Source organism: Setaria viridis, chromosome 2 (genome assembly GCF_005286985.2).
Source record: "Setaria viridis chromosome 2, Setaria_viridis_v4.0, whole genome shotgun sequence".
Classification (NCBI taxonomy): Eukaryota; Viridiplantae; Streptophyta; class Magnoliopsida; order Poales; family Poaceae; genus Setaria; species Setaria viridis.
In genome coordinates, this window is record NC_048264.2 from 41,790,361 (window position 1) to 41,817,005 (window position 26,645).

General features: G+C 48.7%; 3 protein-coding genes across 4 annotated transcripts; all 3 read right to left on the reverse strand.

Annotated features, from left to right (window-relative positions):
• Positions 1–6,826: 6,826 nt before the first annotated feature.
• On the reverse strand, positions 6,827–8,606 carry LOC117844930 (uncharacterized). Its single transcript, XM_034725780.2, has 3 exons — positions 8,248–8,606; positions 8,024–8,153; positions 6,827–7,860 (listed from the first exon to the last, which is right to left on the reverse strand). Exons 1-3 carry the CDS (start codon positions 8,378–8,380, stop codon positions 7,029–7,031), a joined length of 1,095 nt encoding a protein of 364 aa, XP_034581671.1. The 5' UTR covers positions 8,381–8,606; the 3' UTR covers positions 6,827–7,028.
• A 9,110-nt stretch (positions 8,607–17,716) lies between these two features.
• Positions 17,717–22,091, reverse strand: LOC117845424 (putative 3'(2'),5'-bisphosphate nucleotidase, mitochondrial). 2 transcript variants are annotated; one of them, XM_034726467.2, is made up of 9 exons: positions 21,935–22,090; positions 21,678–21,816; positions 20,316–20,418; positions 20,003–20,238; positions 19,829–19,888; positions 18,802–19,184; positions 18,307–18,385; positions 18,146–18,196; positions 17,717–18,048 (listed from the first exon to the last, which is right to left on the reverse strand). In XM_034726467.2, the coding sequence occupies exons 1-9, from the start codon at positions 22,036–22,038 to the stop codon at positions 17,905–17,907; spliced, it is 1,299 nt and encodes a 432-aa protein (XP_034582358.1). In that variant the 5' UTR covers positions 22,039–22,090; the 3' UTR covers positions 17,717–17,904. The 2 variants fall into 2 exon arrangements, with proteins under 2 accessions (XP_034582358.1, XP_034582359.1); XM_034726468.2 differs by lacking the exon at positions 19,829–19,888 and having other exon boundaries at positions 21,935–22,091.
• Positions 22,092–23,883: 1,792 nt separating this feature from the next.
• Positions 23,884–25,157, reverse strand: LOC117845796 (chlorophyll a-b binding protein CP29.1, chloroplastic). Its single transcript, XM_034726880.2, has 2 exons — positions 24,586–25,157; positions 23,884–24,499 (listed from the first exon to the last, which is right to left on the reverse strand). The coding sequence occupies exons 1-2, from the start codon at positions 25,090–25,092 to the stop codon at positions 24,134–24,136; spliced, it is 873 nt and encodes a 290-aa protein (XP_034582771.1). The 5' UTR covers positions 25,093–25,157; the 3' UTR covers positions 23,884–24,133.
• Between the last annotated feature and the right edge of the window lie 1,488 nt (positions 25,158–26,645).

Below are 26,645 nucleotides of genomic sequence, written 5' to 3' on the forward strand. Positions count from 1 at the left end.
TTTTCTTTTCGGTTTCTTTCTTGGAGAGGAGGGCATCCACGAGGGTTTATTCCCCGATTGCCCGGAAGGCCGGAACCGGAACCATGTCGGCCACGCGCGGGTCGCGGCTCAGGGGTTGGTGCTTTGGTCTCGGCACGCCGACTTGCTGGTGCAAGGTCAGCCGTGTCGTATGCATGCACAGTCGTGTGCCAGCAAAGTTGGAATTGCCATCTCGTCTTGTCTCGTAGTGTTAAGCTATGCGCCCTTCATTTCATTCGGAGAACAACGTGTTCGGATATGTGAAGTTGTAGCCGCAAAGCAGCGAACTTAACGTGTGCCAAAACTTGAACAGGGAGGGAGAGGTAAAACACAACGATTGGGATGTACACAAAGTAAATGTTCGACGAACTGGAAGAACCTGTGAGTTGTTAGAACTTTCAGCTTGTGCGAGACGACACTTCGTGTCAGGTCGTGTTAATTTGAGTCTTGGGGCATAAGTTGATTTTTCTTCTTCTCTTGTCTCTCCTTTCTCAGAGCTCAAGTTAGTATGTGTCGGTGTGGGCTGCTTTTTTTTTTATAAAGTGGTGTGGGCTGCTTGGTAGCGCGGAGGAAAAAAGAGAGAGAAGGAAGGAGCAAACAGATCCAGCCCAACCTAGGCCTTAATTTGGAGAACAAGTAGCCCACGGCTCTTCAAGTAAGAGCAACTCCAACAGAGTTGCTATCTGACTCTCTAAGTTAAAATTTGGTAGTCAATAAGAAAGTCGTGGTCCAGCAGAGTTACTATCTGACTCTCCATTCTATCCAACTTGCCAAACTCTCCCTCACATTTGCCAAAGTATGGGTCCCACGCGCAGTAATTGCCAGAATGGAGAGTGCAAAATGGAGAGACTGTTGTAGTGCGAAATGGAGAGACTATTGGAGTGGATGGAGAGTATATATTTTTAGAGAGGAAACTAGATGTTGGAATTTGGAGAGGGGGAAATGAATAATCTGTTGGAAGGAGCAACTCAATATAGAGAGGAATCTTTTTACCAACTTGGACAGAGAGTTAAGTGGAGAGTTAAAAATGGATTGTCGGGTAGAGATGCTCTAACGCATGGGCTATAACAGTTGGCCTAGCCCATAATAAGTCCACCAAGTCTCAAATGTCGTATGGCACCCGGTAGGACTAGCAGAGACGGTATCATGATAAATACCCTGACTGTGATGAGATGAAAAGTTTCGTAGCTCCATGTTGAAAATTGTAAATTTGAGCAGAAGTTGAAAATGACATGCAAAAGTGTGAAAACTTTTGCGTTGGAAGTCTGAATTATACTCTTGCGCTGTAAGTGTGAAATTCCCGAGTGCAAACTTCTGAACTTTTGGCAAAAAGGTTGACTTTTGTTTTGGCTGAAAAATTTAGTGCCTACCCGACTCCTTACAGCCACGAAACTGTAGGGGGCGTACGTGCGTCAAATTAGCATTTTCTCTCTCCAGCTCCAGGTGTTTGGAATGTTTTGAACAACTTGCATTGGTTTTTCATCAACTAGAGGATTCCAGTGCATGCTTGCATGGCTTTCTCGAACTAGCTTTCCATGGTTTGTTAACAGAGTTTGCCGAGTCATGCATGGTTACATTTTTTTGGTAATGGAATATGAACACTCCGTCCTCTGTATCTTGGAGATATATGCATGCAGCTGTAAACTCATGATTACCTTGCGCATTCTAATTTGAGTCTCTCCCGTAGTCGTCTCTTATGTGGCATGTGCCAATCCCTTTCTCTCTTTTGAAGCGGAAAGAAAGGCGGAATCGTAAAGGCGTGACGGAAAGAAAAAAATCATGTCCGCACCAAAAGGCTATGCAACTGTACACAGCACACTATTCTGTCACCTCCTTTTCCAAGATTCCCACTAGCTTGAGTGCTTGACAAGTCTTCGCCCTCTTGAAAACTATAGCTCGATCCAGCCTCCAGGAACACCAGGAGACCGCCATCATCTGCCTGACAAAAGCGTAGCCATGGACGCATATATATGCAGCGAAGAATCAAACGTGCTGCTGCTGGTGCAGCTGCATTGTGGCCTCGTTTGACCACAAGGCCCACAGTGCCAAGTTGAGCGAGCGATCGACGTCGAGGCTGCTTCTTTCGTCGTTGTCATGTGCAGAGTGTTTCAAAGTTTCAAAAAAAAATAATGTGCAGAGTGTTTTCAGATGTGCACCAAGGTCGAAAAGGCGTTTTCTGTAGCGTTCCTCGCTTGCACGCATCGCACGTGCCACGCGTATTGGCAGTTTGTCACACAGTACGTCGACAGCCAATGCAATAGGCATGGGCATATGGCAGCACAGCTGCCTTTCCGGCCGCCAAGGACAGACAGAGAATAGTTTGAAGAAAAGTGTGTGTTCTCTTGATCTCTTCGATTTCGACGTGACAGTCGAGCATATTTTTTTCTTTAGAAAGACGACACTCGAGAGCATATGAACCTACAGAGTTCGTTCGAACAAAGTTCCTAGTGGTAATAAGGTATGAACCCCTGTCCTATGCAGTACGAATTCTCATGTTCCCTACCTAAATTCCTAGTGAAGCACATCTTGCTATGTGTGGGATGCATGGCCGCGTCGGTCAATGATTCCACTGCTCCGAGCAACCTCTCCCGCGCGATCTTCATGCATGCACGCTTCACGCGTAGCAGCACTACGTGGTCAGCCTAGGCCTTGTTTACTTCCCTCCCAACTCCCAACTTTGACACTATGCAAAAAGAAGATTTCCCATCACATCAAACTTGCGGTACATGTATGGAGTACTAAATGTAGACGAAATCAAAAACTAATTGCACAGTTTTATTGTACTTTGCGAGACGAATCTTTTGAGCCTAATTAGACAATATTTAGACAATAATTCACAAATACAAACGAAACGCTAAGTGTTGCTACAGTAATTTGGGTGCACCCAAGTTGGGCAACTAAACAAGGCCCTAGTACTAGCTATTAGTAGCACCAACACTCGGGATGCACGTGCTACAGGTCCGACTAGCTAGGCCGGTCCGGTCACAACGAAAAGCGAAAGGATATTTGAGCGCCATGCCGCGATAGAGGACAGACAAAACGGAACTTTTGGTTTGGTACCCCCGGTCCCCCGGGTCGGGACGTCGTGTGGCCCGGGAGGCCGCGTGGCTTTCACCCCGTGCGAGACAGGGCACGGGTCACGGATCCCCGCGGCCGTTTCCGTGGTCGGCGGGGGGCCTGGAAACGGGGGGCCGCGCGGATCGCCCACAGGTCAAAAACGCCACCGCCTGGGCGGCAAGAGCGGCGCTACTACGCGCTGCTGTCACACACGCCCGCGGTGAACTCGCACCGTGACCGAGCCGTAGCGTATTTACTCCCGGGAAAGCGACGCGCGGCCCCCCTCCGTAGCATCCTTCCTCGATCAGTCCTGATCCCGATCGAGCGCTAGCGCCGCGCCGCCTGCCTCCCGCAGTTTCTTCTGCTCCTCCCTGTCTGCTCTCCGGCCGGGCCGGCCCGCAGGTCAAACCGCGCAGCGCGGGCGCAGCCCGCAGGCACGTACAGCGACGTATGGGGCGCGGCTGCACGCTGCTAGCTGGTGGATGGTAGCCCTACAAGGCCGCGCCGAGAGGGGACGGACGCCGGCGGGACCGGCTCGTGCAGATCGCTTTCGGGCCACCTCTGCGCGCGTGTCGCCGTGGTCCTGGCCCGAATTCGGAGCCTGCGCTGCGCGTTTCTGCGGCAGGGAGGGGTTTCGTCGAGGCGAGCTGGCCGAGCGCTGTACAGGCGCACAAGTGTACAAACACTACAGCTCCGGTCAAACCAACTGTTTGTAGTGCGTAGACGTAACGTGGAGAACGGAGCGTACGTGGCGACTGGTGCCGTCTTGCGTACGTACGTGTGCCGTCATGCTTACATGCAGTAGAGCAGTCGTGATGGTCCCGTGCATGGGTATACATAAATGCGCGATTCAAGCCGTCCTTCCATGCATGTACATGTACTGATGTACACGGCCGAGCGGCCGGCCGTCCTATCACCAGATCTCCCTTCCCTCTACGTGCGCTATCGAGGTCGAACGGACGATCACCTCGGCAAGTACGTGTGGCACGTACCTCCTTGGTTTCAAAGAGAAGCGTGTCACATACTTTGACATGATTGGATGAACGTCGTCGCGCACAATTGCCCCCGATCATGACCGTCGCCATCTATCACCATCAGGCGGCGGCGAATTGAAGCAGCAGGTAATAAGGGGAGAGTTTTCGTGGTAATTCTGTAGTACCACTCCGTCTGGACGATTCATTCAAACAGCTGTAACTAGCACACGCCGTGCCTTGGCTAGCGGAGTAGTACTACGCCCACAGAAACTGCACGACGCGACGCCGCGGGCGGCGGCGAAGCGATCGAGGTGATGTATGAGCCTATGAGGCGCCGGCCCGTACGTCGTCCATCCGTGTCGACCCGATGGGGGGAAGTCAGCCGCGTATATGATTGGCAGATTGGGGCCGGGGGAGGCGACAGCGACGGCCGAGGCCGCGCGCGGAGGTGGCAGCCCACGCGTCCCCGCCGAGGCGCGCCGGACGGCCGCGACGCGACGAAACCGGCCAGCCACGCCACCGCGCGGCGACGGAGCATGCCGCGATCGCGACGGTCGCGCGGGCCCGTACGCACGCACACAGACCGCGACGGCGGTGAGAGGACCGCGCATCGCTGCACGTACACACCCCTATCGCCGGCGCCGGAACGGATGCATGCGGCGGGCGTACCACTACGGCGACCTCACAGCAGGAACGCTACTTTGTTCTCTCGCTCCGCCGGCCGTGCGTGTGGCTAGCGGCTGCCCGGCCTGCTGCTCGATCCTTTTTCTACACGTGAGCGACGTGACACGGTCTCGGCCTCTCGGGTCGAAACGATCCACTAGTACGAACGGAGTACCGAGTACGTACACCCCTCTGGCAACAGCAGTCCGCCGGCATCCACACGTCGATTTGTACCCTCTTGCGCACTGACACACGTCATGCTGCACCAATTCCAAGCTTTTTACTTTCTCTCGGATTTCACATTTTCACTCTCCCTCGCTAGCATCCTTATCCCTCAATCACAACTTTATCATTACGCTTTATTTTGTCCTCTAGTTACAGCTTTTGGTGCATACCCAGTCACTGGACTTGACCAACCTATATCATAAATGTTATAAAAACACGTGACAATTAGAGGTAAGTTGGTCAACCAGCTAGTTACTGTAGCTAGTAGTAACACGTAACTGAATTAACTCCATACTGATGACACTATTTGTTATAATCATTAGTATTGATCAAACTCATATTCACCGGACCAGGCCTCGCTCTAGCGAGTACCTCTCTGTCCCAAATTATTATTTATTTTATTTTTTAAGATATTTATTATATACCTAAATATATAAATTTTTAAGAAAAATTAAAATGGATATAATTTGGGATGGAAGAAATACTAATCATATATAGAAACCTACAATGCTACAATAGGCATAGTTGCCACGTCAATTTGCTTCCTATTTTTTTCTCCATTTTTATTTACAGGACATCCTTTGTTTCATTATTAGGACAAACCTTTGACACATAACTACTCTATTAATAATTTATTTATGTTATATAAAAAGTATAATATTTAGAAAGTATTTTTAATACAAATCTAATGACAGTTAAATTGTGTATTAATAGATTAATTGTTGGTCAAAAGCTTATTCTAACTAAATGAAAGAAGCGTATAATTTGCAAAAAATGGAGCTGTTAATATAAGAAAGAAGAAGTCTAGCTCATGGTACCTAAGAGGCCAAGATGTTCCACATTTTTTTTTGAAGGGTAAACAAGATGTTCCACATTGATGCATGTGAATACAGGCCTCTAGAAGGGTACTGATAATTGCTCGTAGTAGTACATATGTGAGAAGACTCCACGTCAATGTGCAGTTCAAGACGAGGTCATGGCGGCTGCATTCGTCGCGGATTTAATCAAAGGGGAAATCTTATTAGCTGCGATAATAAGCTTGTTTATACGTACACGATTACGTGCATGCATGCAAACGTTGACTTTCCGTTTGTAGATACCGTCCAAGAGACAAAATGAATGTATCGATCAGAGGTCAGTTGCGGTGTGCCACTTCCGATACACACTTGGTCTCAGAAGATTGGCCGTAGTACATCTAGCTAGCTACTGTATGTGCCGTAGGCACATGCAAGATTGCAAGTCGTGTCAAAATGAGCCATCCATTACCTGGTGAACATAGCCACACAATATTCTACACAAATATCAAGCTCGATCCGACTTGAAAAGTAATAATGTGTCCATCGATGGAAATTTACTTGACTTGTCACAAAACCCAACAGGAGTCCAACATATATAGTTTATATTTTGTCAGCAGTTGATCGATGCAATTGTACGCCGCTCATCAGAGGGAGCAGGCAAGCATCCGCAATCATTAAGTTACGTTGCACACCACACCAGTGCTAGCTAGTGATCTGTTTTTCTCAACCATTTTAAAGAATTATTGCCTATATCATGTGACTATGACAGTTACTGGTGTCCTTATTCAAGCTTATTTCCCCGTCCTTTTTTGATGATTTTCTCTCCTTTTTTTTTATATTCGCGCCACACAGAGCCCCCAATCACACAGTGACACAAGGAACCAAAGAAAGCAAGGGTGAATAAACTAGTAGCATTCTAAGAAAAGCAACCCTAATTTTTCTTCGCTGGGGACAAGGCGGTGATGCGAGCGAGAGCGACAGCGGCCGCCTCCACCAATCATGCGAGGACACCTTCGCCGTGGTTCCCCACACTGACACGCACCACACGTCCAATTGAAACGACGAGAATTACAGTGAGCCGAGAGAAAGAAATTCAAGGGAACTGAAGCTTCTAACTGTAACCACATGAACGAACTGGCACAAAGGAGGTGCAACAATAATCCTGTACAAAAATGCGTCCCTGATGATGAGATAGATTTCGATGCGTTCGCTCCTTGCGGTGGTACGAGATGAAGTGTTGGACTTGGACCTAGCTTCCACGGATCGTCGGGTCCCGTGGGATTTTCTGGGTGTGTTACATGTAGTCGCTCACATCGAGGAGCTCCGACAGCTGCATGCTGAACAGCGCGGCGGCGTCGCTGCTGGCGCTCGCGCCGCCGCCGTACGTCGTGGCGGTGGAGGCGGCGGAGTGATTCAACCCGGCCGCCACGGGGCTGGACGACGGTGTGGACACGCCGGAGCCGACGTTGTTGTTGTTGCTGCTCGTCACCGTGCTGCTCCACTGCTGCAGGTTCGACGCGTCGGGCTGGACCATTTGCATCAGCGCCGGGACGTCCAGGCCGTCCACGTAGCCGGACGGTGGCGCCTGCATGCTATTGCAGGCGGCCGCGGCCATGTCCTGGTGCTGTTGCTGTTGCTGTTGCGCGGCGGCCGCCAGCTGCTGCTGCTGCACCATCGGGTTCGCGTGGACCAGGTCCGGCATTTGGCACGCAGCTCCGGCCTGCTGCTGCTGCTGCGACATGAACTGATGGTCGGCCTGCTGCGGCAGCGCCATGGCGGCCGCCTGCGCCATCTGCGCCTGCAGCAGCCACGGCAGAAGCTGCTGCTGGTCGCCGATCGCGGCGGGCGCGGCCGCCGAGCCCGACGAGAGCAGGGTGGAGGCGAGGCGGAGGAGGTCCGGGTAGCTGGCGAGCGGCTCGAAGGCGCGGAGCGCGTCGAGGTCGGCCTGCGTGGGGTAGTATGCGGCGGGCTTGAGGAGCGCGGAGAGGTCGAGGAGGTCGAGGCGCGGGGCGTGGGTGACAGGGTCGATGCCCATGCGGAGCAGGCGCTTGCGGATGTGCGTGTTCCAGTAGTTCTTGATCTCGTTGTCCGTCCGCCCGGGCAGCCGCGCCGCGATCGCTGACCACCTGACCAGCAGCCAATCATGCACCCATCCATCAGAAACCGTACTAGTACGCCTACCTACTACTACTGCTAGTACGTAGTAGTAGAGCAGAAACAGCGAAGCTATGCCAGCTAGTAGCTGTCGATGCGAGGAGGAAAAAAAAATCACTTGATTGTGATGCTTACTTGTTGCCGAGGATGCTGTGGAGCTGGATGATGGTCTCCTCCTCCTCGAAGGAGAAGCGGCCGCGCTTGATGTCCGGCCTCAGGTAGTTGGTCCACCGCAGCCGGCAGCTCTTCCCGCACCGCGCGAGCCCTGCCACGACAAGGATCAACCAAGCGAGGTGAGCATATATACAAAATTAAACCGAGTCCGGCCAGCATGTACGGCGATCGGTCGGGGCGCTCACCGGCATTCTTGGGGAGGGTGCGCCAGTTGCCCTGGCCGTGCTTCTTGATGTAGGCGACGAGCTTCTCGTCCTCCTCCGGCGTCCACGGCCCCTTCTTCAGCCCGCTCTTCTCGCAGCACGGCGCGCGCCCCATGGATCGATCGACCGGCCGCTACCTCGGGACGACGACGACGACGCAGCTCGTGTGGAAGGGCGGGGGAGCGAGGGAAAAGGCCCGGTTTGTCTCGCAGCTAGCTGTAGCCGCGCGCAGCAGATGGAGGAGAGCGAGAGCAGGACGGACAGGCCGGGAGAGCGTCGTCCAGCTACAGGGGTGTGAAATGAAACTGAGGAAGCAGACAGGAGATCCGAGTAGGGGGTGGGGGCGGGGGGATGGCTTATAAAGGGCGCGAGGGCGACGGGGGCCGGGCGTGGGAAGTCAACAGGATTCGGTGCCGGCCTTTGTGCTTAGCGCCCGCGACGTGGCTGCCAGCCGCGCCCCCCGGGCAACACGGCCTTCGGAGGAGCGGGGCCGCAGAACAGCGGCTCAGCTTCCGTTCGGCGGGCACCAGGAGACGGCCAGACGGGAGGATGCATCCACCCATCCGTCCGTCGATCGGGTGAAAAAAGTTGCTGGAGCACACGCAGGGGGATCGCCCTCCCGGTCCCGGTCCCGGCCCCGAAAAGTAACCGCTGGCGCTGCCCGTACCAGGCAGCTGTGCCACCGGCCCACCGCAGGTCCAGCGCTAGCTAGCCGAGCGTTCTGAGCAAGAGCGTCAGCTCCCAGAAGGCAAGGAACACCAGTGGAGCAGAACAGAACAGAACGACCCTACCATACGACGGCACGGCTAATCGGCTCCATGCATGGGCACAATCTCGCTTCGAGCCTATCGACCCGAAGCTCACAGAATCTCCTTTTTACTGCTGGATCGATAGGAGAAGATTACCAACCAGGCTTGTTACCGCACACGCACAGGACTGTAACCGTGCTGCCAAATTTGTTGGGTATGTCAGCCCCGTTTAAAATATCTATTTTTTAGCTTTGTCAGAAAAAATATCTGTTTTTCTCCCTGTTCTTGTTGGTTATGTTACGTGATCTTTCTCAAAAGTCATGCAACGTAACGCTGCTAAATGGAACTTTGCTGTGGAAAATGTCAATGTAATGGATGGATGTCAAGGCCAGTGATTCGGACCGTGTTGGCCATCCAAGAAATGGCAACTACCTTTCTGAAAAATCATAATTGATTATGAAACCACAAATTTGTATTCGAAATGGTTTCATGTGAGATTGGTTAATTTTAAATTTCTGTTTACAAGCAGTCGTGTTTTCTCCCACAGGGTCTGTATATAAGAACTGCTGGGACCCCTAAATAAGCAATAACTAAAACTAATAATAAATGATACAGTAGAAACTAACAAAACGGATGGTGGGTGCGGTGGGTTCGATATTTATGATCTCTTTTTGGCATAACCTTGATGGGACTTAATCGCGGAGAAAGTAGAGAACAAGTATATGGAACCTAAAGTAGTGGTTGAGAAATGTTCAAAAATAGATTGGTCTCCTTTTGCCATCAGCACGCACTTTTTGCGTGGGCCTGTATATGTGTGTGTGAACTCAATTGAAGAAACTATTTTAGTAAAAAGAAAATTTTGAAATGACTACCTATTGGTACTTGTTGCTCCCTAATAAAGGAGGTTACACACCAGCAAGAAGCAGTTCCATATTCCCCAATTCAACTACCATATTGGAAGAATTGGTGAAAAAAATAGTGCGACAACACTCCCTTTACCTTTACCTTTTTCCCAATAACTATCGGGACAAACCAATAATTCACCCCAACTCTCCCCAAATAAAGGAGAGTTGTGACTCTCTCAATATGGTAGTATGATTGGGATGTGATTATTGGGAGACTACAAAAGCAACTCTCCCAATAACAATGAAAGTGATATTGGGACATCCCCATTAACTAGTAATTGGGAAACATTTATTAGGGAACTGCTGGAGATGCTCTTAAGTCCCCCATTAAAAAAGAAGAATTTCCGCACCATATATCAAGATAGATTTCCATCGGTTAGTTTAAGAAAAAATAAACTTTTGCATCCTTTTCATCGGTACTTAGTCAAAACAAAAGTCCTTTTTATTATATAATATTAATAAAATTATAGTCACATTTTAGTATGGAAAAATGACCCAATCTCCAGTTAAGAGCCTTGAAGGAGCCTTAGGAAGAATGAGTCTCTCCAACCTTATCTGAGGGAAAAGCCGGCCGATGGGTTCTAATCCAAATTGACCCTTGTTATATACTTGGGGGTGGAGGCAGCATATCTCCTCTTGGAAAATTGCCAAAGGGTCCCCATATCTCCATGAAAATTACCAACATATTGAATTTTAGAACTTTGCATTAGAGGCCACCGTCACGTTCTGTCCTAACTAGTAAGCGATGTACATTGACCAAGAGGTCGAGATCCCCACTCCAAATGGTGAACATGAGTTGATAGGAATCATGTACACTAGTATTGGTTGACCATGACAATATTGATATCATGGCAGGTCGATACTCAATAACGTTATACGGTGGCAATACCAGCAGTGGGTCGTACCGAACTGCTTTGAAGGGGTACCTCTGCAAAGATGCACCTCTAACTATAATTTGAAATGGAGCGGGTAACTTCTAATTCCGGGCCAAAACAAAATGAGCAAGTAGGGGAGAGAAAAAGCAGCCAATAAACACTATATAGCCTGAAAAGACACAACATGATTAAAGGCGGTTAAGATCAAATTTCGCACAGGTGCTCCAAGCAAACGACAAGGATCCGGGACCGTTCCCTTGGCCCCGTGCGCCTGTGTGCCTTTTCCCCTCTCCGCATCACCTGGCGTTGACGGGCTCTGGGGCGCCTGCCACCTTGGACGGCTGACGGCACGGGGCAGCGCTGGCCCCCACGCGCCCGCGCCCGTACCCAGCCAAATAGCCAATCCCCCCTCGCGAAACCTGCGCGCAGGCCGCAGGGCATGCATGCATGGCTCGCGCTGCCGGCTGCCCCCCGCTGCGCCCATGGCAGCGGCGGAGCCTGGCCTGCCCGGGCCCGCCCTGCCCGCCTTTAATTCCTGCAGCGAGCTGCCAGCGTGGCAGGCACTGCCGCCCGGCCGACCAAACGTCCCAGCGCCGTACCCGTACGCCAGCCACCGCCACGTACCCTGCCCGCGCCGTGAACAGGATCTCCCAGAAAAATGGGCACGCGAAGCCCGTTTCACTATGTTTCAAAAAAGAAACCCGTTTCACCCAGCGCGCGCGCGCTAGCCACAAGGCTCCGCGCGGCTCGTCTCCACCATCCTCGTGTTGGTAGCTCCGACCCTCCCAAAAGTTTTGAGCATCGAAATAAACCACCGGGGATCGTCGACGACGACCGTGAGCGCGCGGCGGCCAGCGCGATCCGCCGAGACGGGTACGTGTTCCGGTTGAAAAGTTGCCGTGATCCGGCCTCGCTCGTGCGCGGCGTGCGTGTCTCGCCGTGCGCGGCAGGGCGCGAGAGGCTCCTTCACCAAAAGATAATATTTGTTAGTTAAAAGCGGGAATCCAAAATGTCAAAAAGTTTGCCCGAGTAAATAAAGCTGAGGCGTAAAGGGGCGTGACAGCGACCAGAGAGGGAAGGCAAAAGGCAACCGAGAGAGAGGAAAATCCCATCCAAATGTACACGTCGTGAACGATTAGCGTGCCAATGTAAAGTGATGTTTTTACCGCGACAATATTATATGTTTCGAATGTAATCAATCCGTGGTGGATAGCGCCCACTTGTTAATTAACTCGGTGAAACTAAGTCTTTTTTAGCTACAAGTCATGTTCGGAAGAAGAAGACAACAACTACTACTGTTTACCGCGGAATTTCTACGGAGTTACTGTGAGCCTGTGACACGAACCGCCTTAGCTGCACGCACCAAAACTCTGTGATAAGCACCGTTCCACAGCGACGCGTGTCCCGGCAGCCTCCGGTGTCTATGTCAGTTGACTTTGAGGCGAGAAGATCACAATAATTGCTTGGCATAAAGACACGTCCACTTGTACAAGCCAGTACATGCGGTATGTTTCAATATTCGATTAAGGTTTTGACCGTTCAATGCGCGCACACACCCCTCCCCGGACGAAATTAAAAGAAAAATTAAACTAGACACGGATGACTGGGACACTTGCACTTTACTGGTAAACTAACACGTTACAGAACGAAATTGCCTTGTTATATTAGTTAATTTGGATGGCTGGCCTATAGGGAATAGTAAGACTATTTCAAAGATGAAAAAGGACTGCAAAATTTTGCAAATGTCAGCAGAACAGCAGAAAAAAGGACCGCAAGCTGAAAGAGTACGTAGCAAAATTATTCTAGAAGCTAGCCTCTTGGGAAATTTTAAGCTAAGTGGGAAAAGCACGTCATAAAAGGGGGAGTGTGAGTTGCTGCAATATTATTTAACTATTTGTTAATAAGCTTGTTACGGTTTTCATGTAGCTGACTGGTAATATAATCATCTGAAAATGGATGGCCAAACTATGTGAGGTTGGAGATTCAACCTGCGTCCTCCACAATTCTAGGCATTGGCTTTTGCTGCTAATAGGGGGAACAATTTGTATGCTAGTGCAGTGTGTGCGTTTGGACGATTGTTATATCAGAAAGAAGAAAGAAAATAGCATCAGTAGTAGCTATTAGTAGATGTACCCTAGGTCAGCATTCCTGAAACAGGATGGAGAGGGAAGGTGGAAAGGATACAAAGAGTGTAGCTTAAGAAACAGTGATGTATCCAAGAGGGAGACAGGGCCGGGGGAGACGAGAAGATCTCATCCACTTCCATCAAACGTGCAACTAAAGGAGTCAAATCACATCGAATGCTTGTAATAGCAGTTTTGGGCTAATTGACTTGGTCATCCAACCAGCAGGCACCTGAACGCCACTCCCTAATTTAGCTTAGCCACCAACTAAGCACCCGTATTAGTTTAAGGAAGTGGCTGCTAAGTCCAGATTAGGCAACCGCAAGTTCTCAAGTTGCTCCACTAACGGTACGGATTCACACTATTTTCCCGTCGACTCTTTAGAAGCTCATCATTATGGGAAGGAACATCATCTCATGAAAAGAACCTTGCATCTACTTGGACTGTAGCTGTTTAGACCACTTGAGTCTCGTCCTTCTCGAATTCATGGAGGAACGAAAAGATATTTCATGTGATATACTATGAAGTATTCTGTATTCCCTGTCACTGTTTCAGTCAAGTGAGCTTCCTGTACGTAGATGCTGCTGGTCTTTAAGAGACAGTATTAGACTTCTAGAGAACCTAATTAAAGGTGCATCGCATCGATTTCTGATTCATTGGTAAATTGGTTTCTCTGCAAATGAATATTACTACAAATGAGAAATGACACGTAAAAAGTTTTGCACGACATTGCAGTAAGAAGGAAGGAAAGGAAAACAGAAGGGCCGACGCGCGAATCCTAGCTCGATCGATGCACGTTCTTCCGTGTACCCGCCGATTCAACTATTCAAGCACGAAATGCCAGGAAGACATTAAAAAGAATTAACTCGATCAAGAAAAGCTAGCAAATGTGCGCAGCAACTGCTCACGAGATGAATTCTCATTTGACAACGTTCCATTCGCATGTAACGTAACTGATCACGCAGCGCGGCAAATGTGCGCAGCCACACACATCGCTGGCGCGCGGCAATCTTATTTCACAAGGTCAAGTCTTGCTGAGCTCAACAGTACGTGCCGATCCAACGAATTCGGAGGAAATTCAGCTGGTGGGGCTAGATTAGCCGACGCCATGTTGACAGTGCCTCGTGCCGCCCCCTGCACACACGTGTGAAGCTCCAGCACGCGATGCGTGCGGACGCGTCCAACCTGCAGCTGATCATCTCGATCGCGCATATTATTCTTACAGCGCATTCTTACTTACTTTAATTCGGGCCGTACACAGGCCGCAATTAAACTAAGGCAAATTTAAATTCATTTCGACGGTTTCAGTGAGATCATCACACACACGACTGGTGATCTCCTGTAACTTCCAGTGATCAGTATAGAATAATACACACACCGGCATGCATACACACATACACGTATTGATATATACATACACAAATACTACTATATACGTACAGTTAGTAAAATACCCTAGCTATGTACTAGGTATATCGTAGCTAGATTACGATAAGTTTCAACATCCCAGCAAGATAAACCGGGCTAGATTTGGAAGTAACCTTTTAAATAGTGCCCCCATGTCTCTCGGCAAGGAGACACCCGCCATCTTCCAAGCACTGTCCAAATTATATGAAGCTAGCACACACGCAGCCCAAATTAACTATGGTTTCGTCAAAGACAACATCAATTGTTATCTTCCTACGTGGCGCTTCCCAAGTGTTCCCTGGCGTATGGTTGCCCAAACTTAGTATACACCAGTTACTTGTTATATACTCCCGTCCCAGATTACTGTTCGTTTTGACTTTTCTAGACGCATAGCTTTTGATATGCACGTATAGATATATACGATACATAGCAAAAATAATGTACCTAGAAAATCTAATATTAATATTAATTTGGGATGGAGGGAGTATATAATATGTTTATATATTTATATATATATGCATATGCTTGCATCGGCGGTTTGACCACCCCTACCATACATGCGTACGCGAGCAGCGAGAGCGAGACACGAGAGTTGTTACGAATAGACGCGACATGCACACGCACCACCAGCCTACGTGTCCCGGAGCTCTCCAATAATCTAGTGGCGAGCATATGCTGCCCCGGCCCTGATCCGCGCATTAGTTGGGCGATTATTCGCGTGATCTGCCGTGAGGTCACCGGTCGCGCCTGCTTCATCCAAACGTTGACGTTTATACTATTATACACGTACACCCGCCGGATTCATTATTAACTAGGCCGGGTTTAATTTTCTTTGCTTCTTTTGGCCCGTGCTTTAGTTTAATCGTCGGGCCTTTGCTTGGATGATTATTCTAGAGGGGGAAAAGTACCAGGAATGGTTTGAAAATTTGGGTGTAGACATCGCCGTGTGATCTTGTCGTGAGTGACTCGGCGAGTCAAGGCGCTGCGCTGCTAGCTGATGCTGTGGTCTACGGAGCGGATCGCCCTGTAGATACTATATATAGAGTAATGGAAAGTGTCGAGCGGCAACGACGTGCTCTGACTTTGCTGTAATTTGACACTTGGGTGGTGTTCGTGCCCTTTTGTGGGTAACACCGTACCTGTGATCGATGGTCGTGTGACGTGTATGGATCAGGACTACTGCCACCGGGATTGAAGGGGCCGGCCGGAATGAAGTCACATGCAATGGATCAAGGTAAAATACTAAACAAGTACGTACACACGACGTAGCTTATCCAATAATCTACACCTCTCTGCTGGGACGACCCTGCTGGAACATTCATCTGCTGATGATTAGGCATGCATGACGAAGGTCTTAATGTAGGATCGGAGTAACAGCTGTGTCCACCTCTAATCCGGATTCTTTTATGCATGTTTTGGTGTTTTCGAATTGCAGCCGTTCATTACATGGCCTCAGTTTTTAAATTTTTTGCCCCCGCTCAGATGATCATGTCATCATGTGGCCTGTGGCCAGAACGCTCGATCGAGGTGTACATGTACGCCGACGATGAGGTGTCCAGTTAGCAGCAACAACCTTTGAATTGAAACCGCACAAGACGCACCGTACCTGTTCTCGCTCTCACTCTGCTTGCGTTTGCTGATCGATGTCGTCGCGTTGCACACATCACGAGCCCTAAAAAACAATGCCCAGATATGGGGGGCCTGGGAAGGACGCGCCTGTGGCTGTGTGCCGCTGTGAGCCTGTGACCTGGACACGATCCTCTCCCATCTCCGATCCCTTCATTGCCCGGAGTTAGCAGGAGTAGATGGCTGGAGACCATTATGGTTTCGCCCCGTCACCACTTGCATGGCCCATGCACACGCCAGGGCACGTACTTGCTCCGATCCCGCCATTTCTTTATGCTCCATCATGTGGCTCGAAATGGCAAGAACGATCGATCCGGCGAGCAGTGTGTATCTTATGTGGTATTATTGACATCTGGATCAGGAATAGTTGGTGGCACGGACAGCACACTTGCTGCCAGGTCCTTGATTTCTTCCATGCTCTCCGTCCGGCGGCGGCGGCATCATCAGAAGCTTCACGATGAGCTCCCCCAAAAAAAAAGGAAAAAGAAATGGTCGGTTCTGTGACTGGAAATGCACGCGGCTGAGAAGACAGAACGATGTCTCTTCACGATTTGGAATTGTATATTCAGCGGTTTGACATCTGTTTTCGGCGGTTCATACACTGATGATATGACGGTTTGGTTGGTCGTCCCTGAAAGCTCGCAGCTGATCTTGCTCTTGCCAGCTCGGAGTAGATCTGTAGATGACATGATTTGTTGTGTTCTTCCAGAAGACGTCGCGTGTTTAACTGAGTTTCTAAGACAAAACTCACCCAGGACGCAACAAATGGACTGTAGTTTAGCACACAAATATCAGAGCCATATATCTCACTTGGATAAAACAAATTAGAAGTTTTTTGACACCGTTTCATCAGTTTCCGCTGTTATCTGAAATAAACGACTCTGAATTGAATCCGGGTTCATTGGTCCACTTGTACATGAAGAACATGTGATTTCCGTTCGTCAGGCAGGCAACACTTGCCGGAATGGTTGACTCGGAGCCAGCATGGTGGATTTTCTGCGATAACAAGCGACAGGTACCCGGCAGCTAGCGCGAGGCCGCCCGGGCGGTTTCAGATCAGGATAAACTCCTCAAACCCCAGGGAATTTTCACCGTGCTTACAGAGACAAGAATTACATTATCCTGAATAATTCCTCTAACGCGCAAAAGCAAGCGCGACTTTTTTTTCTTCAGGAGAAAGAACATCCGATGGATCAGTGGCGCCTCTTATGCAGGGTGGCAAAAGTCAGCATGGATTGCAACGACAAGCCAACCACAAGTCATCTACTGGAGCTTCATTCGTGGAAGCCTGACGCGTCGCCGTTGGGGAAAGCAACGCTGATCTGGGCAGGGCTTTTCTGCAGCCAGAGTTTTCGTGCTGACCATGCAGGTTTTTGGTTGGGCTAATCATGCTTTAGAAGCTGCCAATCCTGCATTAGGACCTGAATGAGCAATCAAGGTCGTTATCCTAGCGAAGATGCAGCCCTTTCCGCGTCTTTTTCTTCGGTTTGAATTGGTGGCCAAACATCATATGCCCCTGCATGGCGCCCTGCTGCAAGATTGGTCAGAGATTTCTCCCCTTTGTTATTGGAGGATATCAGGTGTGCGTGCGTGGACGTCGTACGACCATGAGAGCAGAGCATCAGGGTTGCACAACAAATTCACACATTGTGAAGGCAAATGTTCAGGAATTTTGTGAGAAATTGGGCACAGAGACGACGAAGGCGAGCATCACGGCTCGCATGAATTGCGTCTGAATGAAGTTGCTTAAGGAGTTGTTCAGCACATTGCTCCGAGGTAATAGTGTGTTTCCATCCATTTAATTTTGTGGTAATGGCAATGGAAGTCATATGAGTATGTTTTGCGGTTTCTCTGCTGAATCTGAATGTCAGACAGAAAACAATTTGATGGGGGGTCAATAAGGTAAATTGGTTCCAAAAAAATCAATGTGTTGATGTGTGAAGTATCAATGCAGCTACTTGTAATTAGCTGAGATCATTTCAACAAGCTTGTCATGCAGAGCTCCATTTGTCACCAGAACACCGCCCGAAGGGTAGATGATTCTGCGAGATGTTAGGTCAGCTGCAAGATCCAACGGTTTTCCACTCCAGTCACTAATCTGTCAGTTTCAGAAAGTTACAAGATCATCGTGATGAACTGGGAACTGGGTTGACATTTGGGATAATCTTGTCTTAACAAGCAAGGAAGGTACAAACCTGGCCACCGGCTTCCTGCACGCAAATTACCCCAACAGCATGATCCCAGGACTATGTAAACAGTATGAAAAGAAAGGGTCATCAGTGCACCAGTTAACTAAGTCAACAAGCTGTTTAACTTGTCATGCAGGACAAGGGGAAATTGTAGGCAAACAAGGCACCTTGATCTGAGTTGTCGTCCGTGCTCGAAGGACAAAAACGGAGGCTCTCCCGGAAGCTACAGTTAGATACTTGCACAAGCTATAGAATAGCAACAAGAAGAGCACATCAGGATGAACTCATATGCAGCCGACCAATCGATAAACATTAATCGATCTAATATAGTCATCATCAACCTCAGCCAGATTTTTATAGGAAATTCAATGATAGCAGGACAGCACAATAATAGAGAAAGATATTTAACATTTTAGGCTATGCCAGAAAGTCTACGGTACATAAACAAAAGAGCATAGTATCCATAGCTAACTTGAGGATGGGGAGAAAAACAGTCATTGCTTTAAATGACTGTTGGTCATCGTTAGCACCATATGTTGGAGAAATCAGTCATTGTTTGGAATGCCTTAGCTCATTAGCTAGCATCATATATTAACTTGCTGGAGGCATGATAACAAAAATCTTATGCAAGTATCAAATCATGAATGGAAGGTGCAACAAACCTGCCACAGAAAACCGATAGGAGAAGAATTTCATTCTCATTTCTAGGATCAGATTCACCCGTTGTTGAATTGAAGAGAACAGATAATGGTATCATATCCCATGTTTGGCTATCTGGAATGCAATAGCGTGCCATGTGAACAACTGAACATGTATCAACAAAGCATCTTTTCCAAATATCCGGTGCGGTAGTGAATTGGCCAATGTCAGCAGACAAGCGCCTAGTCCATGTACCACAGCCTAGATGAGATATCATAAGAATCCCACGGCCATTACATGCAGCAGCACTGTCATCTTTCCCGTTGGCTACGGTATAATTGGTCCAATTCGGACATCCCATCACTCCAACTGTTACCTTTCCATTCACCACAAGAGCCAGACCCACCTTAAGAAATGGCAAAAATGTATGTTAGAAGAAAAAGAACACGTAAATAAAAGCAAGCCAGGTTAATAACAAATAATTTAATAAAGAATCCTGAATTAGCCAGTCCATGCTGAACACGCTTGGTATTCAGATGCGTGAAGTCTGTCACCAAATAACAAAGTGCTGCAGAACTCAAAAGGCAAAAAAGGTGCCTCATAAAAAATCTGTATGAACATTCTTAACCTCAGTTAACGTTAATGATGTGAAATCATTATAATGTCTTGTAGTAATGAGGGTGAGGGGCTATCTGGAAATCCTCTAATCACATGCCTTGGCATTCCATGAATCTTGTGACAAGTAAATAGCTGAGAGCGTCTGGATCACTTATGCTATATGAGGAAATTAACAGAGGCTCTGAACCAACCTACAGTAATATCAATATAGAAAATCCCAAGACAGAGGAACATGCCTGGCACAAATGTGGCACCAAGAAATTACCCAAGAGACCGTGCTTGCAGAATGGAAGACATTTTTCGTGCAAAAATTATTCAGCCTAGGTAAAATTGAAGAATATGTAGCAGGGGCTGAATAAAGCATATCAGTGCCAGATCAACAGCATGTAAAGATAAGTTTTACTGTTTTAGAAAGAAATTAGGGGATCATACCACATAAAGAGCATCATCCCCTCTCAAGAAACCTTTGGTGCCATCAATTGGATCAAGTACCTCCAAACCAAAGCATAAACTTTATGACATATTAACTTGGCAGATACCAATAAATGAATTAACTTCAAAGAACTGAACGTGTATGTAAATAAAACATGACAGCTTACTGATTACCCAATAAGTAGCAGGGTTTGAATCAAATGAGACAGCATCCTTGCCTCCTCTATCAATTGCTCTCAGCACATCATCTTGAGTTAAAGGTGAACCACTGTTGCTCACTTTGTCTGCAACTGCACTAAAAATTGACTCAACAAGTACATCACTACTATTATCGTCAGCTTCTGATGACCTTAGAGATGCCGAGTCCTCTTCTGCCACCAGAGGTATTGATGGGAACAGTCTCTGGAGTTCTTCCAATAGCAACATGGTAAAATATGGCATTAGACAAAGCCACAAAACTGAACTTCGAAATTGTGCTATGGATTACCCAAACTAACAAGGGCCTGCACCCCGAAATCCGCAATTGTGACAGGAGTTTGGTCATTCTTTTCAAGAATACTCTTGCCACCTGAAAACAGCGACCTCTTCACCTGTCAAAACATACAACCGACCAAGCAAAATGGAGCTCAGACATTTTTGTAGTGAGACTTCAGTCAAACATTCAGATTTGTTCCATCATATCTGAATGATAACTCACAAAAATTACATATTGATACAGTGCAGACTATTGGCTGCTCAACATACAAAGCAAACCCTGTTGAGCTTCCCAATTCTACTATGCTTGTTTAGTAATATCTCAAATTCAGACTAGATCAATGTCAATTCTCTTTTTGAATGATCCATGAATAATTTGTTTATGAGTACATTCAGCATTGTGTGAATTATTATACGTCAAACTTTTTATTTCCTAATGTAACCCATATAGTATGAACTTGCCTCTACCATGGTTAGTGTTTCCTGTCCCAGGCATAAATGATATATCCTGCTAAGACTTTGACCCATTTTGTCTAGGAAAATGGAGTGGCGTGCTCTAGGTATAAAAAGAGGGCGTAGCCGGTGCTGAAAGATCCCACACAAGGTCTCTAGGGAAGGGAATTTCTAGAAAGCCTTGCCCTTCTTAATTACAAGGAGGCTGGGGAAGGGAATTTCTAGACCACGCCCACCCTTAGGTAGTCCATGCATTACTAAGCGGATAGTAATTTTTAATCTTTTTGTTTGACAATAACTAAATAACATTTTATGCGATTAATGCACACTTACTCGTAAGGCAAACAAGCCTCATTGGATGGTTTTACTGAAGCTTGTGGGTACACAGAAAATCAATGCTATTAGGATCACAAACCTATGTAGCAGTGGCGGAGCTTGAAGGAAATAAAGCGGAGGCAATCAGTACTATATTGTTGCCCTGTGCAGATTTATTAATTTCTAAGCATCAGGAAATGTAGAGCGAAACTTTGGATTGACCAAGTTTCATGGCTCTTGAAAGCATGGCATCAAATTGACAGCCTGGTGCAGTGGTGCTCCACAAATTCGTAAAGACTTATGTTTCTAAAGAAAAATCAACACAATGTTTCTCTCAAAAGGTCAATCCTTATGCAAACTAGTTGACCATTTAGATCATTTCTGTTCAGCCGTACTATTGCATTGCCAAGAAGATGTGAGCTTGTGAGAGCCCAGTTTGTGATTTAGAACATCTAGTGTTTCCCCAATGCTGCACGAATTATATGCACGGCTGCCTACATCAAGTGATCCCGCCAAACAGAAATTTATCCCGCGCTGATACCTAAGCAGAAGCCTCTAATTTCACCGAACCAGTAAATCAGGAGGAGAGGGGATGAGGTCAACTCACGTCAACGCAGAGGCGGCAGGCGCGCTCCACGGCGGCGATGGCCGCGGCGAGCTCGTGGTGGTGGGAGGCGCGCTCCGGAGGGAAGGGGAGCCCGTAGGTCTCCGCTGCGACTGACACGGCTGCATCCCCAGCCGCCGCCCTGTCCAGGAACGAGCATGAGTGAGCAGAAGCGGCGGCGGCGGTCGGGTTCTTAAACTCGCGCGCATGTGACGACAGGGTAGGGTTAGGATCCGGAGGAGGGTCGTGAGTTTGTTCACCTGACTGAGAGGCGGGTATGACGGGGAGCCGGCGGGAAGCACAGCCGGCCGCGGCCGGCGACGAGGAGGCGGTGCGGCGGGAGCGAGAGGTGGAGGAGCGGCATGGCTGTGTGTGGCGGGAGCGAGACGCGCGGCGCGGCTGCGATGCCGCCGCACGGGAATACGTATACGTATTCGGTGGGTATATTCGCGACATACTAGTGGGAAGACAAAATACGCGTTCAAGAGCTGGATACGCTTCTCTCGCTGATACGCGATCACGAGCATAGTAATAAACTAATAATGGCCCAGTCCCTTACTTTCCTAGTTGGGCCTAAGTTTTTTTCTGAGTTCGTTGGGCCTAGAAGTAATCGGGCTATAGCAGCTAGAGAAAGTGTTTGTAGCGAGCACGTTGAATTTGGGGGTTTTTTTTAGAAGAACGTCAATGTGCTCCGTCCATTTCAAATCTTTCTCCTAAATCAAACTTATCTAGTCTTGATCAAATTTATCGAAAAATGTAAAAATATCTATAACATCAAACTAGTCTCACTAGATGAACCATGAAATATATCTCAATAATGCATTTTATTTGCTATTGCAAATGTTAATATATTTTTATATTAACTTAATCACGACTAGTCACGTAAGTTTTCTACGTTGCCTCGCTGGTTGCGTTTGGTAGTTGGAACCTTCGAAATGGACTATAGTAGACGAGAATAGTACAGATACATTCAATTGAATACGACCATCATTGCGCATTGCTTGCTACTCGTCGCCGTTTTCGTGGAGGGCTTCATTTAGCAGCAAAACACTACCACCATTACCAACGTTTCACCATCACGCCCGGCCTGGTCTAAGTTAGTATCTTGGTGATATGCCATTTATAGTGAGAGCATGCCATGAGACTGGAGGTGCGAGGTGTAAGTGCAATTATTTAATTTGTAGAGAAAATTTTGCAATGTTTCCAAATCGTTGATCGGTGTTTGTTGAGAGCCGATGCGTATACTATCTACGCTGATTGCATCAACACAGCTGCCAGGGATAAAGGCACGGATAAGGAATACTCAGACCCAATGTTAGCCTACACGCTAAATGGTAAATAGTCAGCCACCTATCGTTTAGCTGGACATTTAAACAGGTTACACGGTCATTAAATGGGGTAAATGGACGATTAACACTACTAGCAATTCAGTACTAGGTAGTCCCTTTAGTACCAGTTGAAGATGTTAAAAAATTAAAAAAAAATGAAATCCCCACCGCCCGCCCGCTCCGCCCCCCCCCCCCCCCCGGCTACTCCTCCACCTCGCCCGCTCCTCCGCCGCTCGCCTCCTACTCCGCCCCACCCGCTCCGCTGCCGCCCGCCGTGAGGGCCGGTGAGGGTGCCGGGTGAGGAGGAGGAGGAATTAAGTTAAGGAAGAGGAGGAGGCAGAGGTGGAGGAGGAATTAAGTCAAGGAAGAGGAGGAGGCCGCGTAAGGAAGAGGAGAGAGTGAGAGAGGAGAGATAGATAGATGAGAGGGCAGGTGGGAGACGGATAAAAAGCTGGCAGCGGCAGGTGAAGGATAAGAAAACAAGAGAGAGGATGGAGCTTTAGTATCGGGTGGTAGCTCCACCCGATAACCTCTAGTACCAGGTGGAGCTATCACCCGATACTAAATAGCCTCTGAGGATCTCAAATTTGGACCGAGTACTAATGCTAACGTTAGTACCAGGTCCAAATATGACCGGTACTGAGGCTGTGGACGAGAGGTCATTTTTCTAGTAGTGTAAACGGACACGACTAACCACTGTGTAGCGTTTAAATGGTGCGTAAACGGACTAAACGACCGTGTTGGCGAACACTGCTCAGGCCAAGCCTTCACGACTACAGAATCGGCCAGTTGCCAGTGGCCACAGCTCCATTTTTTTTCCGGCAGGGAATTGTTGTTGCGTAGGTAGTGGTAAGATCGATCTAACGAATTAATTCAAGATGTGTACAAGTGAATGCATTAATTCATCACTGGTTCATATATTACAAATCACAAGTCCCCATCAGCAAGCTCTCCTAATTAACGAGACCTCCATTAACAAACTATCGGATCCATCTTCCCACCATACCCTCTCACTCATCACAAAATGATATCACGCACGCATGGGTTCATCCATCTCCGCCAGCTGATAGAGATCACAGTTAATTAATTCAAGAACACGTTTCGATCGATGGACGACGGAGCAATGGCGGCTTAAGAGGATCCTCCGAACGTGTCGAAGATGGTGGTGTGGAGCGGGTCGCTGAGGTGGGTGGCCCAGTTGTTGAGCGGGCCCTTGCCGGTGGCGGCGGCCTGCACGGCGAAGCCGAGGAAGGCGACCATGGCGAGGCGCGCGTGCTTGATCTCCGCCAGCTGCAGCCGCTCCTTCTTCTCCGGGTCGGCCGCCAGGCCGAGCGGGTCGAAGTAGGAGCCGCCCGGGTAGAGCCTCTTCTCCGGGTCGAGCTCGGCGTTGCGCTGGAACTCGATGTAGCCGATCACGAGCACCTCGATCCAGATGAGTGTCGAGATGGAGAAGGGCAGCGGCTGCCCCAGGTAGGACGACCCGTCCACAAGCTCAACCTGCCAGCCATCAATAACGTTCAGGTTAGACGCTTGCATAAGGATGGAATGAAACAATTTTGGTGCACATATGTATATATACATACCTTGCCGGCGTCCTGCCAGGTGACGCCGGTGAGCCACTCGACGGAGAGGGCGCCGAGGGTGGCGAGCATGGCCCAGCGGCCGTGGATGAGCTCGCACTCGCGGAAACGCTGGAGGCCGAAGACCTCGCTGTAGGGCTGGAACGGGGTGGACTTGACGTCGGAGGACTCGAAGCGGGTGCCGATGATGCCGCCGGCCTCGTTCTTGGCCAGGTTCTGGTCCAGCGAGTCCAGCTCGAACTGCAGGTACTCCACGGGCTTCCCGAGCCCGAACGGGTCGAACCCGTAGTCGCCCACCAGTGACCCGTCGAGGTAGTCGGGCGCCACCGCGCCGGGGAACCAGAGCGGCCGGTCGGAGACCGACGACGTCTTGGCCGCCTTCTTCGGGGCGGCGGTCTTCTTGCCGCCGCCGAACCCGAACCGGGCCACGATGCGCCCGTTCTGCGGCGCTGGGTCCGCCAGGCGGGTGCCCAGGAATGTGCTCGCCGCGGCGGCCACCGACGAAGCCATGGCTGCTGCTCCTCCTCCTCCTCCTGGGTGTGCTGAGAGCGTCAGGTGGTGGTGGTGTGTGGCGTGGAGAGGGCTCGTCCCGGGGTACAAATAAGAAAGAGTTCCGGTGCTATCTCCTGCGTGGCAGATCGGACGGCCCTGGGACGGATGTGATCTATTTGACGGCAGCGATGGGCTCTGCCTTATCCGGGTCTTATCTGCATGGTCCAATGGATGGGCTGCTGGCGGAGGGCCTCGGGACACGTGGAGGGCCGTGATTGGGAGGAGAGCGTCTGGAGCGCCTGAGATTTGTGGTCTTCGGAGTGCCTGGGGCTGGGAAATATCGGCCAAAATGATTTTGGAGATCACGTGGTTTTGGAACTCAAAATGGGCGTGAAGCTCTCTGCTTCTGTTGTTGACGGTACCGGATCTCAAAGGCGTGTTTGGACCGCTTCGCTTTAGGTTTTCTAACTCCACTTTAAAATCATCTTGCCAAACATTTCTAGCTCTAACAATGCTAACTTCAAGGAAAAAATATGCATCTAGGAGCTAACTTCAAGATTTTTTCTCATCTAGGAGCTAACTTCAAGATTTTTTCTGGAGCTTCTCAAATGGTGCTTCGAAAACACAAGTTTCATTCCAATAGAAGTTAGTTGAAAATTACTCACTAATGTCACCAATTACACATACCGATTTAGGGGAAAAAAAGATTGACACCTTCCCGTGCCTGTTCATCTTCCGTCGCTGCCGCCTCTCCCTCCCTCTCACACTCTTCTATTCCGCTGTCGTCGCCATCTCCCCTTCCTTTGGCGTCCGATTTCACCCTAGTTTGGTCATCTGCATCCTTGGTGAGCCCGGTTTGCTGAAATGCTGGATGATTCATCTCCTGGGTCCAATGTCGCAGGCCACATCAATTTTCAATGCTTTAAGATGGTCGCAATCTGCGGGTGGCATAATTTTCAACGCGTATGACGTAAACTATGCTGCAACATTTGAGAGCACTGGATTTCTTATGGTAGTCCAAATCAACTTACTTTGTGAAGATTTCTGCGGATTCTTTTTGGAAAAGGATACAAATCACTTTCAGTATCATGGACTACCGAATGACCTCATACGAACACATGACGATCGTGCTGGTTTTCAAAAGTGATCCTTTATTACAATGACGCGGAGTTTTATTCCAGAAAAATTCCAACGGTCAGCTGCGCACAATGAAGTCTGCAAAGTAGGCGAAGCGATGTAGCAAAGTGATACTGTAGCGATCGGTACTGTAGCAGTCGGTTAACGTAGCTGGTAAACAAAAACATCAATCCCAACCAAGGGCAAGAGAGACCATTCTCACCAATTCCTACAATTTTTGGAGCTGAAGTTTACACTATTAACCTCATAGCTCCCTATTTTCTTGAGTTGGAGTGGAGTTTTAAAAAAAATAAAGTTGGTGGAGTGAAGTTATTTTTTTTAAGCGGAGCAGTCCTAAAATTGCCCAGCCAGGCAACCAATGGAACACGGCCTTGCTTCCTAGCTAACAAAGTGAAAATGTTGCAGTTTTCTCACACAGGTGAATCCAGCGCAAA